The sequence below is a fragment of the Pecten maximus genome, chromosome 4, assembly GCF_902652985.1.
Source record: "Pecten maximus chromosome 4, xPecMax1.1, whole genome shotgun sequence".
Classification (NCBI taxonomy): Eukaryota; Metazoa; Mollusca; class Bivalvia; order Pectinida; family Pectinidae; genus Pecten; species Pecten maximus.
Window position 1 is genome coordinate 22355726 of NC_047018.1, and position 18221 is coordinate 22373946.

The 18221-nt window shown below is 34.7% G+C and overlaps 1 protein-coding gene across 2 annotated transcripts in view; it reads left to right on the plus strand.

Annotated features, from left to right (window-relative positions):
* Positions 1-3224: 3224 nt before the first annotated feature.
* LOC117325523 (tyrosine-protein kinase SRK2-like) overlaps positions 3225-18221 on the plus strand; it is a 39544-nt gene continuing 24547 nt past the window's right edge. Inside the window, exons 1-2 of one of the 2 annotated variants that reach the window (XM_033881802.1) lie at positions 3225-3366; positions 15247-15555. In XM_033881802.1, the coding sequence (XP_033737693.1) occupies positions 15378-15555 (178 nt within the window). In that variant the 5' untranslated portion in view covers positions 3225-3366; positions 15247-15377. Of the gene's footprint in view, positions 3367-12556; positions 12654-15246; positions 15556-18221 lie in introns of those variants that run through there. The other variant, XM_033881804.1, reaches the window with a different exon arrangement.

Below are 18221 nucleotides of genomic sequence, written 5' to 3' on the forward strand. Positions count from 1 at the left end.
GGACAGTAGGTTAAGGTCATTCATTTGAAATCCTGGTAGTTCTTCATTCCACCATCCTTGGTTAATCTTCGTTAGTGAGAATTGTGTAAAGATTATAACAGAATTGACCCCTGTGACATTGAAATTAAAAGTGATCCATCCCAGCATGCTTACTAACCCAATTATCATGATACTGGGTCTATTCGTTAATGCCAAGTCAAACAAATTTAAAATACCGTTACATTTGATCCTTGTAACCTTGAAAGTAGGTCAATCTCAATCACTTGAATAAACTTGACAGCTCATCATCAAATCATGCTACTGGCCATATATACAACACACATTTCCTATCTGACGTTAAAACAAACCAGGCTGTCTTTCATTATGCAATTGAACCAATATCATACTCAGGCCTCTTGGTGGAGAAGTTGTGCTCAAAGGAACAAACTTCATAGCACAACATCCCATCATGTTACTGCTTTAGTTTGAAGATGACCTTGAAAGTAGTTCAACCGGAGATGTCGACAAGACAAAAGGCTAACGATGGTCAGATGGACGGACCATACACCACGGCATAAGCTCACTTGCTCTTCTGGCAGGTGAGCGAAGCGTTGTCTGAGCATACAGATGGGAGCAAATTCAGCTAGACTGTATCAAACACTTAAAACTAAGCCCAAGTAAGACAGTAGTGTTTTACTACAAACGAAATTCCTATGTCAAATTTTCCCCAGATTTGAACCTCGGTTTTCTAATGATTTCAATGCAAGTGAACTATGACCTGTAAGGAAGGTGCCACAGACCATGGCATTCCATGATTTTAGGCGATTAAATACATAGAGAAACATAACCAGTCTATTCCAGTCAAACTGCTGGGTTGCTGATTCAACCTGGCGTTTCGGGTGGAGTTAAATTTTAGGTCATTCTTCAGTTTCTGACAGTCTTGCAACGAAGAGAGACTGAGTAGACAATCATCTGCAAATAAATTGATATCACAGGTAAAAGAATCTACAATGCCAATGATAACGGTAGGAAAAGGTAATGGGCCCACCACTGTCCCCTGGAAAACCAGGGAACAACTTCTGGATTGGTACCATAAGATTGTAAACTGGAGTCTAGAACTTTGTCAAACGCTTTCGAGAGGTCGAACAGAGCCATATCAGTTTGTTTAGTTTTGTCAATGTTCCTGTGGAAGTCATCAATAATAAGAATTGATTGTGTTTCAATAGAGTTTGGATCAATGTTGTGATGCTAAGGGCGAGAAATTATGTTACTATCTGTCACAGTACACTTCACGACCAGTTTCAGCGTTGATCTCCGAATCGACTACAGATTACCAGATCTATACCGTTCACACCATTGTTAAACCGGCACACCGAAATGGAAATAACCTGTCAATCAAAATGGCACGGAGTGGTATTGTGGGCAGCCATATTTGAAAGTTTTTAATTGCCAAAGTTGCCAACGATGTTTTGACAATGGAATTGGAAAATGGTGATTTTACGTGTTCAAAATTATGATAAAGAAAAGACGGCAAAGTATCTTAAAGTAGAACAATAAGAGTTGAAAAATAAATATACTCTTTAAAACCCCCAAAACGACTTTTCATGAGAGATGAACTTTCCAACATGTTGACACATCGGGTTTAGTAACCAATGTCGTTTTACAACTTCTCGTGACTCTTATGTTAGAAATGTTAGTGAATGATACTTTTTGTGTGTTATCTAATTCTTATCTATCCTTTATCGTATAAATCAATTGATTGAAGAGTGACCAGAAATACAAACGGAATCATATAAAATAAGTCAGAATTTTAACTCGGATATATATATGATGTTTTTATGTCTGAGACACGCACGTTCGTATCCTAAGACGATGTTATTTACTGGAGTGTATGGTGGTTAGTATTGCTATGTCAACTCCAACACTAGTCATCCGTGTTGGCCAGTGGACGGAAGATTTTAGTTTCCATTGGACTGTAAGTATTGGAGCTTCCAAGTCTTTTCTTTTTATCTAAAGAGTCTATCAAACATATGTATTGCTGGAATTAGGCACAAGTTATAAATTAAATCACAGAGTTATTTATTTATGTATAAGAAATTGAAGCTGGGCTTTTAATTGTATCCATATTTATATAACATTACTGGCGTCAATCCCAGACGCCTATACTGACTAAACTAGCCCGTGGTCGAATAATATAACATTCCAAGACACTTAACAGTCTGTTTGTAATGCTAGGGCGGGGGTTAAAATTACACATTTACAAGATACAAGGTACTAGAAAGTTTATTTGACGTCAAATATAAACAACAGAGTAACATATAGGCTCTTTTATTGCATTTTTACCGGTGAGATATCGAAAATTATTCATTCTTTAAATGTGATATTTTTCACTATTGAAAAAATATCACTTTTTCTTTTCTGATTTGACCATCAGAACACCGTGAACGACAATAAGGAAAATAAAGATTTGCTATCCGTTATGTTATAGGCCTATGACGTCGTAATCCAAGATAATTCGCGATTTAGCGTACATTTGTGAGTCGTTGGGGACCGCAATGAATTCTGGGAGAGATTGAGCTGCCTCGGTATATTTTACTATAAAATGTAATAAACAGAATATCTAACAGTATCTTCAGTAATACCAAACATATTTCACTCGTGTGGCTAATATATTTGGTATTACTGAAGACACTGTAAGATATCCTTCACTGTATATATTTCGAGAAATATAAATAAAATATTGTTTTTGCGCTGGGTTTATCGCCCCGAGAAAAAAAGTAAAACAGACATACAAGACAACAACATAAATATACCACAGCACTAGCTAGTTTTATAAATTTATCACAGATATAAATTGCACTTACATCACAGAATTATGGACGTGGAAGAAAAATGTCTAAGAATGAACACTCGTATATTTTAAAACTAAAACATTATTGGCAGGTGTAATATACATATATGCTAATGTTGCAAAAAGTAAAAATTTCCAGAATACGCACTATATAGTCCACCTTAAATAAACGACATTTAACTAAAATGCAGAATCAGAGACGTGTAGACTATATCAGAAGAAAACAAGAAATATCTTTTAAAAAGTATCGGTAAGTATAGAAGAATTCATTTACTATCACAATCATGTTCGGCCTTTCTTGAAGTACTTGCATTCATTCCCTACGAAATTGTCAAATATTTGGCGCGAACCAGTGAGCGCGTGACGGTGTTATCGCCCCTTGATAATGATGGGCAGGGCACTGCGATCACTGGGATTTACTTCCTGAAACTGTTTATGACAGAAGTGAGTGTCTCCGAGTTGCCGCACCGGAGTAATGATGTGCCATGCCTACAGGAGACGCAGGGTGAAGGAAATCTAGACAACAAAACTAACAGGTAACACATATATCAGAAAGTACACAAACATATTACCGTGGGCACGGGTCTGTTACGTGTGTTCTTATTATGAGGAACGACGCGGATAATTCTACAAAGTGGGCTTGTCTAGCGAACACTACTTCCTTGTTGGTTGCCACTTATGTTAGCCATTGTTGTAGTTGGTATAACATCCATAAACTGAAATTATTCTGTCAATAATATTGAAGAGCTTCCTTTAAAACAATATAGATATTATTGTTAAGAATAAATTATTTTGTAATCAAACGGAAAGTAGAAGGCTGCTTGTTACTCCGTGTATCATTTGACCCTAGTTTGGAGCCGATATTCGCAATGTACGTCTGTGACACAATATATATATGTATTGACATTATCATTTTTCGTAAATGTTTAGTCCCTACTGTGGTCTGAGAGAGTTGTAATATAGTAGGTGTTTTTATTAGTCCTATCATCCTATATATGACACCAATGGTTCATGTCTAGCCCTGGCCCGATACCTACATGCATTGTCGGCGCCAGGGAAGACTTTGGCTATAATTCATACTATAATCAACTTTAAATTTATTATCAGATATTTACATTTTTGTTATTTGTCAAATAACAGTCTTATCTATCAACAACAACATCAAAATGCAAATATCAGGTAATAATGTTAAACAGCATGATATTAACATTTGTAGTCTTATATTAAATATATAGATCTAGGACTAGTGTTTTCATGTTTTTCTTTGAAAAGAGAATGTTGCCAGTATGGAAAGATGGTTGGAAAGCCAGATATTACAGATGAGGGTAGATATATTACTTCATATACAAAGGGGCCAGTGCTGGGGGTGTATGAAGATAACATTGTTCTTACATAAACTTCTATATTCCTTATGTTATATGTATCTGATTTAGCTATAGTCTCTGTGTGTCCAACCTAGTACACTTACAAAACCAATAAGGATGATTTTGATAAAACTAGGAACATGTTTCTATGTGAATTGACGGTAAGACAAAAATTAGAAATAGTTTTGAAAGACTGTCTATATCGCTTCTTTGGAGCAGTTTTTTGTGCAGAATTATTGGACTGTATCAGCCTATATCATTGAAGTAAGCAACCTTTCTATGGACTTCAGAAAAGAGTTATATACAGTATATATGTGTGTGTACATGTAATTATAGGAACAAGTACACAAGTGTAATTACCACTACCCCCACCCCATCAACCAGTATTAAGTATAATCAGGTATGAATTCTACTGTATTCCAAAAATATCCAATAGCTGCATTTCAAGATATAATCAAGGTCAAGGTGATTAATGCGCTGGAAAAGGGGGAAAAATTATTAAAAAAATAAAAAAATTGGGTTAATCAGCAAAAATGCAAGCGAAATTGACAAATTTAGCATACATGTCTATATACCTGGGGTATGACTATATTTAACTCTCTCTATATTTGTATTGTGACAGACTGAACAACCTTGGCCAGGTAGCAGAAATGATCAGAACTAGTGATTAGAGTTCACAGGTCACACATGCATCTCTTAAATTTAAATACACAAAGCTGTTACATTGAACAATAATACCAAACCAGGTTTATATTTGGAATACACAGGAGGCTTTTGGAAGAGTTTTATCAGAAAAGAATATTGCATGCATGTGTACTCATTGTCAAAAAATATATAAGGTTTATATAAAATATTAAGAAAAGTGAAAGTGTTGTAATATTACCGACGTTCTTGTTATGCTTGTGTATACAGAAACAAGATATGGCCAATGTTTGTTTACTGTAGATATAATATACCCTGTGTCTTGTAATAAACCCACCAATGTAGATATTGCACTTTAGAAGAAGTACTACAATATGACAGTTCATTGTCATGTAAATTTTTTATTACATATGCATATTATTATATTAAATATAATATGCATATGTAATAAAAAAAAAATTAAAATGTTGTGTTTTTTAAATCTTTCAAACCTGGTTTGTGAAAGTATAATTTATACTTTCACAAACCAGGTTTGAAAGATTTAAAAACCACAAAATTGTCTGTATCCAGTTGATGTACCACATATTGAAATAACACAATAAATCATAATTCCTGATATGAAAGGAAATCTAAAATAAAATTTATTTAAATTAAAAATGTATGATGTATTGCATGTCTTGTAAAATATTTGAAAATGAACAAAAAGTCAATTTTGGGATTATTATTTTTTTTTTTTTTTTTTTTTCATTTTACGGTCAAACATTGAATGTTCAACTTAAAAAGTAATATTCTTAACTGGTTCTCAAATAAAACCCAAACAAATAGAGCTCAAATCAAGTCAAATGAAGCTTAAACAAAAGCTAATCAGCAAGATAGATGCATAATTTTAAAATGATAAATGAATATACAATGTAAAATTTTGTATAGCATATTTTTATTATTGGTCTTCAAAAGGCTTTGTATTTATTGGAAACTAAATCACAAGGAGATATACAAATCTACTTTAATAAATCTTAACTTCTGTGATCTGGTATCTTGGATTTAGAGGATGTGTCACCAAAAGGTGGCTTCATTTAACATAGAAAAGACAAAAATAACCTACAATGGCCTGTATACAGTAGAAAAGTGGTGGGACTATTTGGCTAACTGTAAATCAGTGTGACCTTCTAATTCTTTTTAAACAAATCTAGAGTAGTTTCCATTGGATGAGTCCCAATACTAAGAGATAGCAGGAACTCCAATTTGAGTGAGTCCCAAAAGCATATATCAAACATGTAAGTCTCAGCGATTTTTGATTATGTGAATTTTTTTTTTACCTGTAATTCTTTCATTTTTTTGACGATTTTTCACATACATCATGTATTATATAATATAATAGACATATATACACATATACTTTCACACTTACATGCTGTGTCATCATCATCATCATCATCATCATCATCTTTTACTTTCTGCACACAGCTCACTCGTGTACATTCACACCCATTCTCACACACATAGCAGACTGACTTTACAACAAACACTCACATACAGATACAAAAGCATATTATTGATTTTTATTTATCTATTTTTTTTTTTTTTTTTTGTATTTTTTTTTTGTATTTTGGTGTACGTACATGTACAATGAATGTATATATATGATATGTTTGTGTGTTGATCCACTTGAGGACAGGAACACATCATGGTGTTTTATACATCTCGCCTGCATTGTGTCCATGTTTTAGTTACAGGGTACAGCACATTGTTTCCTGGTTCTGTGGAAGTGTTTGTTGAGAGTTGGATAATTTTTCTATTGTTATGAACATTTTAAACAATAATTACCCTGTTAGTTGTATATTTTAATATTTTAATGCTTTTATGGGTTCATCAAAGTTTAGCATGCAACCCATACTGGGCATAAGCCTACCCATATCTATTGCAAGAAGGTGTACGTCTTGCAATATTGTAGGATAAATATATATTATGGTTAGTCTGAAAATTCCCAACATTCAATGCTATATTGAGAATTATAAAAAAAAAGATACTGCACATCATGAAATCTGTTATTGTGTTTGATCTTATGTTGTAAATTCTTTCCAAATGTTTGAAACTTGTAGTATTAGACAATTCTGTATATGCTCACATCATTAATAAAATATTTCATTAAGTCTGTAACCATGTAGAGGGATGTTTTTATTACATTAGGAAAACCTTGTTATACTGCCATCATTTGTCCAGTAAAACCTTGTTATACTGCGTTCATTTGTCCAGTAAAACCTTGTTATACTGCCATCATTTGTCCATTAAAACCTTGTTATACTGCGTTCATTTGTACAGTAAAACCTTGTTATACTGCCATCATTTGTACAGTAAAACCTTGTTATACTGCCATCATTTGTACAGTTAAACATTGTTATATACACATCATTTATTCACTTTGTGGCCAGGGTTTGATTCCCCGATCAGACATGAAAAGGTAATAACTTAGGGGGTCACCGTCGGACCATGTTAGTTTTCTCCAGGTTCTACGGTTTTCTCCAACACTAAGAACCCTCACACGCTTCTATCTGAGCCAATATAAGTTGATAAAACTTGTTTCACAATTGTTGTAAATTGATAAAGTTTTCATACATTTAATTCAGTAAAATCTTGGTAAAATGTGTGTGTCACCATTCACACCATAAATCCCAACCCTGGTTGATGCCATGTCCATCTAAACAGGAGATACACAGAGACAGAGACTTAAACTGAAATAAACATTATACGTAAATGTGAACCTTGAAATGAGTTGGTGGTAAGGAAGTTATAAAGGGAAGTGTGAGCCTTGAAATGAGTTGGTGGTAAACAAGTTATAAAGGGAAGTGTGAACCTTGAAATGAGTTGGTGGTAAGCAAGTTATAAAGGGAAGTGTGAGCCTTGAAATGAGTTGGTGGTAAACAAGTTATAAAGGGAAGTGTGAACCTTGAAATGAGTTGATTGTAAGCAAGTTATAAAGGGAAGTTTGAACCTTGCAATGAGTTGGTGGTAAACAAGTTATAAAGGGAAGTGTGAACCTTGCAATGAGTTGGTGGTAAACAAGTTATAAAGGGAAGTGTGAACCTTGTAATGAGTTGGTGGTAAGCGAGTTTTTAAGGAAAGTGTGAAGCTTGAAATGAAATGGCGGTAAGCAAGTTATAAAGGGAAATGTGAACCTTGAAATGAGTTGGTGGTAAGCGAGATTTTAAGGAAAGTGGGAAGCTTAAACTAAGTTGAGGGTAAGCAAGTTATAAAGGGAAGTGTGAAGCTTGTAATGAGTTGGTGGTAAGGAAGTTATTAAGAGACTTGAAATGAGTTAGTGATAAGCAAGTTATAAAGGAAAGTGTGAACCATGAAATGAAATGGTGGTAAGCAAGTTATAAAGGGAAGTGTGAACCTTGAAATGAAATGGTGGTAAGCAAGTTATCAATTGAAGCGACCATAAATTAGATCTTATCTTTAAAGGAGAGTTAAAAGAAATTCTAGTACCTAAAAAAATGCAACTGAGCCTAGTAACTTTTGAAATCCCTGTTCTTTCTATCCACTAATACTCTTGTCACTGTTAACACCATGTTGTACCGATAATATCATAATATCGGGAAGTTCAGGGCGTCTTGGTCATGATGAGTGCCTGATCTTCACTACAAGCAGGTTCTAATGTATTGATTTTTCAGGTTCTGTGGATATTTATAGTTGAAAATCAGCAAATGTCGTTGTAAAGTGATAATATTCAGCAAATTCTAGTTTTATTTGATTTAACTGTGTGAAATGGTTAGAGTGGAATTTTAATCAAGATAATGGTGTAATGTGGAATTGTGAACTTGCTTTTACTATATCTGATTTTGTATACCAGGTTTGGAATTCTCACAAGTAGTGGTTTGTGGGTATCACTATATTTATCTCTTCAGTCCATCGCTAACAAAAGCCATTTATGTAATTGTAATTTATGATAATTGTGACATGTGATATTTTATGATTTCTATTTAATCGGTTCTTGTGTAGTAGAGTTATTTCCATGTTTTGTAGTATTCGCTCAGGCTTCCATTAGTGGAGGATGCTGATCAGCGGTAGTGCCAGTGTTTACATTGATTCTGTCGGAAACAAAGCACAAAAACAAATCACTTGAGATTCATCTCATTAAGACTATTTTGTTTGTGATAAACAACAATGAAGAGATTTGTATTTTTTCATTGATCATTGAGGCCGCCAGGACACTCATAAATTTCTAATGAATCGCGTGCTGGAAAAGCCGCACAGTACTGTTAAACATCCATCTCTTGTGCTAGGTCAAGTGGGGTCTCAAGATTACACCGATACTGCTGGGACCACAGAGGGATCATGGCGCCATCTTGTGCAGACACAACATGATCTCCGCTATTATAATGTTGTTGAAATGTTGACATAAAATTTTCATTTAACCCCGACATCTAACTTTTAATTTTATAATTGTTTTATGTTTGTACAACTATTTAATCTGGAGTGTTGTGATATTGACAATTTTTTGTTCAAATGTTCAGGAGAAACATTTCTCATTTGATGACATCTTGACACATAAACAAATACATGCATGCAGAGAAAGCTTAAAGTACGTGATACCTGATATGAGTGAAATACAATTAGGAGTTTTGAATATCCAGGTACATTGACATCCTGGGCCAAAGTCAGGTAGATATTCCTCTTTAAATCAGCAGAAGAACTAATAATGATGATATTAATAATTCCCACTGAGTAGGTATTTTCTCAATGATTGATTTTGAGAAGTATAATATCTTGGACAATAATATCCTTCACAAATAGAATGTTTTGTAAAATCTACATGATCATCAACTCAGAGCATGTGATTACTGACCAGCCATGATCACGCGACTGATAGAGTGTACATGTGTCTCCAGGTATATCATATTAATATTTCTAGATCTCCATAGTGCTTCATTGTCACTAGGATAGTTGTACAGTGTAAAAATATTTGGCATCAGGGTATTGTAACAACAAATATTAAAGTGTTCATAGTTGTACTGTAAATTTTTAATTATGAAGTATACATGTATATCCAACATAGATTGTAGCATTATATAAGAGCACGACTTATCCATCTAAAGACAAAGGGTTTATGTCAAATAAAACATTGATTATAGCAGGAAGTAAGATATATCCTTTTCATACCTGGTATAAGGCTATTAACCTCCTGATTTGAAGTAGGATAGGGTAGGTTTAAATTGGCTGATTTAGGTGTGAAGTACCCTAGAATAACAGATGTTGCACTCAGATATTTAACAATGTTGTCATGATCAGCTTCACACTGTTTTCAACTACTTTTGTCAGAGCTAAAGGGAATATATACTAGCTCTGTTCCATTTTGTTCAGTGTTAATTCCCAATGCCATTGGTTTTGGAGCAAAATTTTGTTGCAGTAATTATATAATAAGCATACAGTCAAACCTTGTTAACTCGAAGTCATTGGGATCGTGAAAAAACTTCGAGTTATCCGAGTCTTCGAGTTAACCAAGTTTCAAGGAAGACTTGTTGGTATGTATAGGTCTTTTAAAAAATTCCTGAACAGAAACACGACTATTTGATTTCAAATAATAATCATAACAAAAGCGTATTTATTATTAATACTAAAACGATATTTCTAATAAATAGATGATATTTCATGCAATACTGTCATATCGTTTTGAAATCAAGTAGGAGCGTATACTTGTGATTGGGAGTCGTGTCCGACATGTCATTTCTAAGTGAGTGAAAGACAAGAAGATTACAAAGACAAGAAGATTACCACACAATTTCAGCACTTTAATATCTATTTAAATAATTTCTATCATGGTGCATAAATGATATAATTGTAAAACATCATAAAAAGCAAATACATGTACCGTATATGACCTAATAAAGGCGCCTGCCCTAATAAGGGCGCCCCTACCTTTTTTCCAAGGAAAAATTTTTTGACTGAGTGTCAAAATGGTGTTCAAAAGTAATGATTCATGTGAAATGATTTGCTGCTTTATGTGCTCAATTTTCTTCAGAAAATTAAGTCACTGGAACACAAGTTTTCACCACATTTTGAATATATTCCTACAGATGTCAGTGCAAAGTGCAACCGAAACTAAACACACATTTGAAGATAAAGTAAAAGACTTCATTCTTGTTGTTAACTAACTGTTGTTCAGAACAGAAAGCTAGTAAAAGACATTGTAAATCAATTATTAGGTCAAAGAAAACGATGTCTAATATGATCTGGGAAATCACCCTGCGTCTATAAATAGAACACAAAAGAGTTCCATTTGAACATAAATGGTGGAACACACGTTCTCTGGTCTAAAGAATAGCTGGCATGGTTTACAAGTTTACAGGAATATTCAAGTGATGTTTAAGCTTAATATATGATAATGAATAGATATCTTCATATGGAATATTTTTATGACTGAATATTTTACCATTTCCACAGCCTTGGGTATTCTGCTATAAGGTATAGTCTGTTTTATAAAACTTCAGAATAACGAATCTTAATAAGGGCGCCCCCACTGTGAATTACCCGCGCCCTGCACACTTATTAGGTCATTTACGGTATACGAAATCTGCGGCAAATAATACATACACAAATTTATCAGCACAGGCCACGTGTTGACAAGTGGAGTAGCAGCCGGAAATACACATTGCGCATCAATCTTTTACAACAATCACGGAGTTGAGTCACAAAAATATGATCCAACAGTTTTAGAACCATAAACTAAAATCACTTATCATAGTTTGATCAGAAACATGTCCTGAAAATAATCCACGCGTTACCCGGCATGGTTGTGATTTCAGGTGTGTCGGATAAGTTCCGCCTGATCGTACATGGTGACCCAGACAAATTGACAGTGTAGCAAGCTTGGGTATAATTATCGCACTACTTTAATCATCAAAGGGCTTATTATGTAAGTGCTGTTTGTCAATATCAATACTGTCGGATCTTAATAAAGACAGGTTTTACAGTAACAATAGTCGGGTATGTTTAATGTAATTTAATAACAAACCGAAACAAAAACGGGATATTTCTCGTGCCCGAAATTTTAAACAATTTACCAAGACGCATGCCGAGTATTTTGTTGACACATTTTGTTTAAAAGTGAAAATACTGTTTTCAACTTCTGGAGTTTTTCAAATTATCCGAGTTTTTATTACAGAGAAAAAGAAGGATTTTGGCCGGGACAGGAGTATTACTTCGAGTTAAACAGGGTCTTCGAGTTAAACGAGTTTGAGTTAACGAAGTTTGTTTGTATATTACAGTATAAACTAACTTTCAAGAAAAAAAATTAAATTATCATTAATTGAATGTATCATGATTGAAATGTCAACATTAAAGATGAAATCTTGTTGTTGTTTTTTTGTGAAATGATTCATTTTCAAGTGAAATGTTTCCTAATATAGCCTGTCTACCAGTTGTATTGATGGTACGTAATCGTAAGTAATGTAAGAGGAAATTAATAAACTATGATGAAAATGAGAATTGAGATCACATTTCAAGGATTTCCGGGAACACAGGATGATGTATATATTTATATATATATATCACAATATTTATCCTGATTCCAGGCGTGGACAGAGCACACTTAGTGCCCACACTGACGTCCATCCCAGCCCTTGTTCACGATAGATTGACTTTATACGTGAGGTGCAGGGGTAATTGAATAACAGGAAATTCTCATCTGTTGATGAGCTTAAGTACTTTATATATATATAATACAGTATATATACATGAACTTTACAAGGAAGATGTTGCCTGGTATACGTGTAACCTAGTTGTGAGTTAAATGATGAAGGATTTACTGATTCACACAGGTAAAGAATTGTGATAGCTATTAATTTTCTACAAATGACTGTTGGCAGTTTTGTTGTGACAGTTTTAATGTATAAAACATTTATCGTGTTTTACATGTGTTGGTACAGACCAAAGCCAAAGGCTTGTCTGGCTGATTTAAGTTAAGTTACATCAAGCTTCATATAGTGTAATGAGTTCTCATTTTACTTTCTATTTCTTAACTTCATATTTACACAGACAATGAATAGCAGTTGTGTCTATTTTTGTTGCTGAAATTACTCCGATGCCAACGCTAGAAGATAAGCATGTAAGATCTTGCTAACTTGAACATATCGGCCTACATCTTGTATATAATGCTGAGATCTCAGGATCATAGCTTCTAAATGATATCTCGCCTGGTCAAGCTATGTCTTGGATATGAAGGTGGGATCTCATTTTTACAAGGGAGATCTGACATGAGATTCCAGGTATATATGAGTGATAATACAAGGAAGACTTTTAGACTGTTCAAAGTTACACAGAATGTGGATATCTGGGACTAGATAAAAAACAGTTCGATTACATTAAATTTTATCTTACCACACTGTTATGTATCTCCTGTTCAAAAGAGTTTCTGTTATTCAGAATTTCCAAATACCAATTATGTTAGTTAAAAAAAAAAAACAGAAATGAAAAGGGAGTTAACTCTTGACATAAATCACTTGTATGATGTAAAGTAGCATATATCCTTAACAATCACTGATAAACTGATTCATTTCTGTTCAACACAATTCAAACATGTAATTGACCTTTTGGAAATAGATGCTTAAACAGACAGTAAAACAACTCGGCTCACATTATAAAGTGAAGTTATTTTGAGTATATATACAAAACAGCAGTTATAATTTTTCAAGGAAACACAGAGTTTTGAAAGACAAGGTACGTAATCATAATATAAAAATTGAAGTGAATTTGAGTCAGTTTTACAACCAACTGTGTTTAACGGATTTCTTCCTGGTTGATGGGAGATTCGCACCATGTCGTGTATTGGGTTTCACTGTCAGGCTGTTTGGTGGTAAATGAAATCATTGTTAAAAGATATAAAGGCATGTTATTCCTGTACAAAGAAGGCAGCTAATGTTTGTAAATTTTACACACCTCATTATAGATATTCTATTACCCAAAATATTATAGCTGAGTACACATAGGTCACCATGTCACCATAAAATGTACTTATGAAATAACATGGTATCTGATCAGGGGTATGTATCTGATTGATCACTTGGATGTTTAATTAAGTCCATGCTGAGTACAATTTGTATTTTATAAGTAATATTGTCTGTACTCTAAGATAAATATTTGTAGATATGAACATCTGTTACAGTACTATATGAATAAATAAAATATTCAAAGACAAAATCACACAAGTAATTTCACGAATATTAAAGCTCTTCAGGCAGTTTCTCGGCATAGGTGTCCGTAGATAGCTGGGTTAAGTTTTTAGGTCAGGATGACCTTCAGCCATTGTGATTCGTCTGTCGTTATGTGTAAACTTTTCACATTTTAAACTTCTTCTCAAGTTTCACCATTGGTACTGAGTTCTAACTTACCTAATATGATCCTGAGATGATCCTGACCCAGTGTTGTTATCTTTTGGGATGGTCTGAAATACAAGGTGGCTACTATCTTGAAAGACATTTTGAATTTCTCAAGTTGAACTAGTGAGATTAAGCTCTAATTTTTCTGAAATGATCCTGAGATCATGGTCCTGACCAAATGTTGTTATTTTTTAGGTTGGCCCAAAATCCAAGATGGCTTCCATAGCTGCCATCTTTAAAAAAACATGTTTGAAACTTCTTCCCAAGTTCAGTCAGTGGGATTCAGCTCTAACTTTCCTGAAATTAACCTGAGATGGTCTTGGCCAAGTGTTGTTATTTTTTTTCAGTTTGGCCTGAAATCCATTATGGCTGCAATGTCTGCAATTTTCAAAAACACATTTCAAATTCTTCACAAATTCCACCTGTTGTTTTCAGTTAATTCTGAAACGATTCTGAGATGGTTCTGACAGTAGAATAACCACTATACTGCTACTGAGTATATCATATGTATACTACAATAGTGATAGGGTCTGTTATGAGATTCCAGGCATATACGAGAGATAAAAGCATTCAGATTTAACTTGGTCAATTAAGATCTAAATATCTCGCCTACTTTAGAGGGTTATCAAACGGGAAAAGATGGATTGATCTCACACAGGGGGTAAAGACAGCTGGCATGCACTAGATGGCGCTACTCACAATAACATAACGCCATCATTTTACATTGAGTAACCAAGTCGTAAATTATGTCATCTATTTTGACACTCATTCCATGGAGCATTGAAGATGATGCAATGAAAAACTTATGTATGTGAGAAATCAATCATGGGTCTGTTCCGCTAACAAGGATATCTCAACCCTTGTGTAAGAGTTTGGCTGGTCAACAATCTGCAAGCCAGGCGCTGACTGGCCAAACTCTTACACTCGGGTTGAGATATCCCTGTCCACGAAACAGACCCATGTTAGTTTCTATTAATATTTAGTGTATCTGATTGAGAATTATGTAAAAGTTATGTATGTATTCCAATATTTTCAGATTTATCATCATGACAGGACATCCTGGGACTTGTATATACCAACACTGACTGGCAGCTGTCTAGGATAGCAGACTGTTCTAGTGGCCACATTTTATATTGATATAACTGTGATATAAACAAAACATTCGTCATGGGTTGTTGCCAAAGCAAGGACAAAAATAATGCCTCAAACGTACAATTTTCTGATATAAACAATAGTAAAACAGCAGAGGAATCTACGGCATCTACCGGCAAAACGAAAGAACGTTACACAGAGGATCCGACGAAATCCACAGGACGCCAAAACAGTGAACCTGCAGCCTCATCAGGTATGGTAGAAGGGGAGATAATATAAGTGTGGTTACAAAGTTTAGGTGTCATGTCACAATCTATAGAAACTATGTTATTAAAGTAAATTAAAGGCATATCATGTCCAGAGACGAGTGCTAGCCACATAAAAGTAAAGACATGGGTCCAGAGAGTTGTGCTGGCCACACATAGTAAAGGCTTTGGTCCAGAGACTAGTGCTGGCCACACATAGTAAAGGCTTTGGTCCAGAGACTAGTGCTGGCCACATAAAAGTAAAGGCTTGGGTCCAGAGAGTTGTGCTGGCCACATAAAAGTAAAGGCTTGGGTCTAGAGACGAGTGCTGGCCACATAAAAGTAAAGGCTTGGGTCTAGAGACGAGTGCTGGCCACATAAAAGTAAAGGCTTGGGTCCAGAGAGTTGTGCTGGCCACATAAAAGTAAAGGCTTGGGTCTAGAGACGAGTGCTGGCCACATAAAAGTAAAGACATGGGTCCAGAGACTTGTGCCGGCCACATAAAAGTAAAGGCTTGGGTCCAGATAATACTGCTGGCCACATAAAAGTAAATGCATTGGGCCAATGGTTACATTGACCTCAGTAATCAAGTTTGCTTGAAGAGAAATTAAGTAGATCAGGTTTTGTTCAGTGGATATTTCCTGTGTTGATAAAAGATAATGCTTGTTTGATCTTCTTCAATTTTTCCCTCTAAATTTACTTGAACCATGTTGTTGATATCAGTGAGACAGAGTAAGTACAAACCATTTGAACTTTGTACTGTTGGGGTGTGTGGATACTCATGATTCTGGGAAGTATTTTCCTCCTCGTTATGAGAGATAGTGTCTTCCTCGTTACCAGAGATAAACTTGTGACATATGAGGTTGTTATTTATATGTGTATTGTTGATGTATACACTACAAGCTCAGTACACTGGGCGAGAGGCAGTTATCAACTGTACACAAAACATAAATGAAGTGGGATTTAAATTTAGGCGTGTTTAGTTTAACTATCTAGCCTTATATCAATTTAGATTTAATGCATTGTTAATGAATTCGACATCCAATGCTAAAATTATATGGACAGCACTTCAAATTTATCATGAAGAAGCAGTAGTGTTTGTAAATTTTCATATACATGTATATATATACACACAATATACACAATTTTTTAACAAAATAGAATTTGGTGGGGGGTTTTTGAGACAGAAAAAGGAAAGTGTTTGTAAATTTTCATATTTATATACACAATTTTTTAACATAATAGAATTTGTTGGTGTTTTTTTTTGAGACAGAAATAAAGATTTTCAAAGGTAAGTTTATAGTGAGAATTTCACCTCAGATCACACTGGCTTTGAATTAGGCTGAATTTTAGATTATAAAGAGGTTTAGACAGGTGCGTGTGAAGTTTTACTAATTTTATATGGGAAAGAAGTTGAAAATCATATACTACCACTACTACAAAGGACTGCAGTGATACAGCATGGCAGACCGAGGTGATGCAGGCAGAGGTGATGCACCCATTTGTCATTGTGTCCCTCGACTTTAGTCACCTTTAGCTGGAATGATCTGTGAAAATGTCTGTTCCTGAACACTCCTGACTCAGGCACATAGAAAAATCAATACAGTATTACTCACTGTTACCATCTCTCTTACTTAAAAGTAAAAGTCTTTCATGTAGTGGGTACTTTTATGTAGATAGGTTACGACATCAAAAATGCTTTGCTGACAATGTTTAAATCAATTAACATTCTTTTTCAAAGACAGCCGATTGTCAAGATTTCTCATACATTATATTTCTTTTTTGAACACAGTTGAATTGTATTTAGAAATGAATGCATTAAAAATCATTTGATTATTAATACAGTGGAACTTCGTTAACTCGAATACCCCGCTTAACTCGAAGTACCTCGCCGGTCCCGGCCGAATTCTCTCTTTATCTTAGTAAAAAAAAACTCGGATAATTCGAATTCGGATAACTCGAAAAACTCGGATAATACGAAGTAAAAATTTGGTCCCAACAATAAAAATCCTACTTGAAATGTTCGAATAACTCGAAGTATAATTTTCGTCGATCGGTGGCAAACGCCGACATTTTTTAAGAGTTAAATTCCGTTTGTAATACTGAACATATCGGCACTACTAACCTACATGCTATTATAAGTGTTTCATAAATTCATAAAAGAAATTGTCGGTTGAATCTTATAACAACAAGTCTTGGTGATAAAAAGTACTGCTTTACTTACATCAGGTAATTTCCTAAGGCGGTCGCCGATATCAGTACACACGATAGCCAACAACTCATCTACCCGTTCGCTCAAGCGGAACTACCTAATCTCTGACACACCGGTAGATCTACCCGGCTGATGTTTTTACAGGTGTAGAAATGACACAGTCACCGGCGCCTATTAAATCTTTAAACTGCTGAAACAATAGCGTAATTACTGCCGAGGTGTTCAGAGTACAACTGTAACGGTCAGTGCTGTCTATTAAATCGGATAAAACACCAACTCAGTTACAGTAACATTTTATACGCACATGCGCAGCCCAACTTCCGGTGCTAATACACATGGAAATGGCCAATCGCAACTTCTCGTACAATTCCGTCAAAGCTCGGGATCATATGATCCCGAGCTTTGACGGAATTGTACGAGAAGTTGCGAATTGTACGAGAAGTTGCGATTGGGAAATGGCGT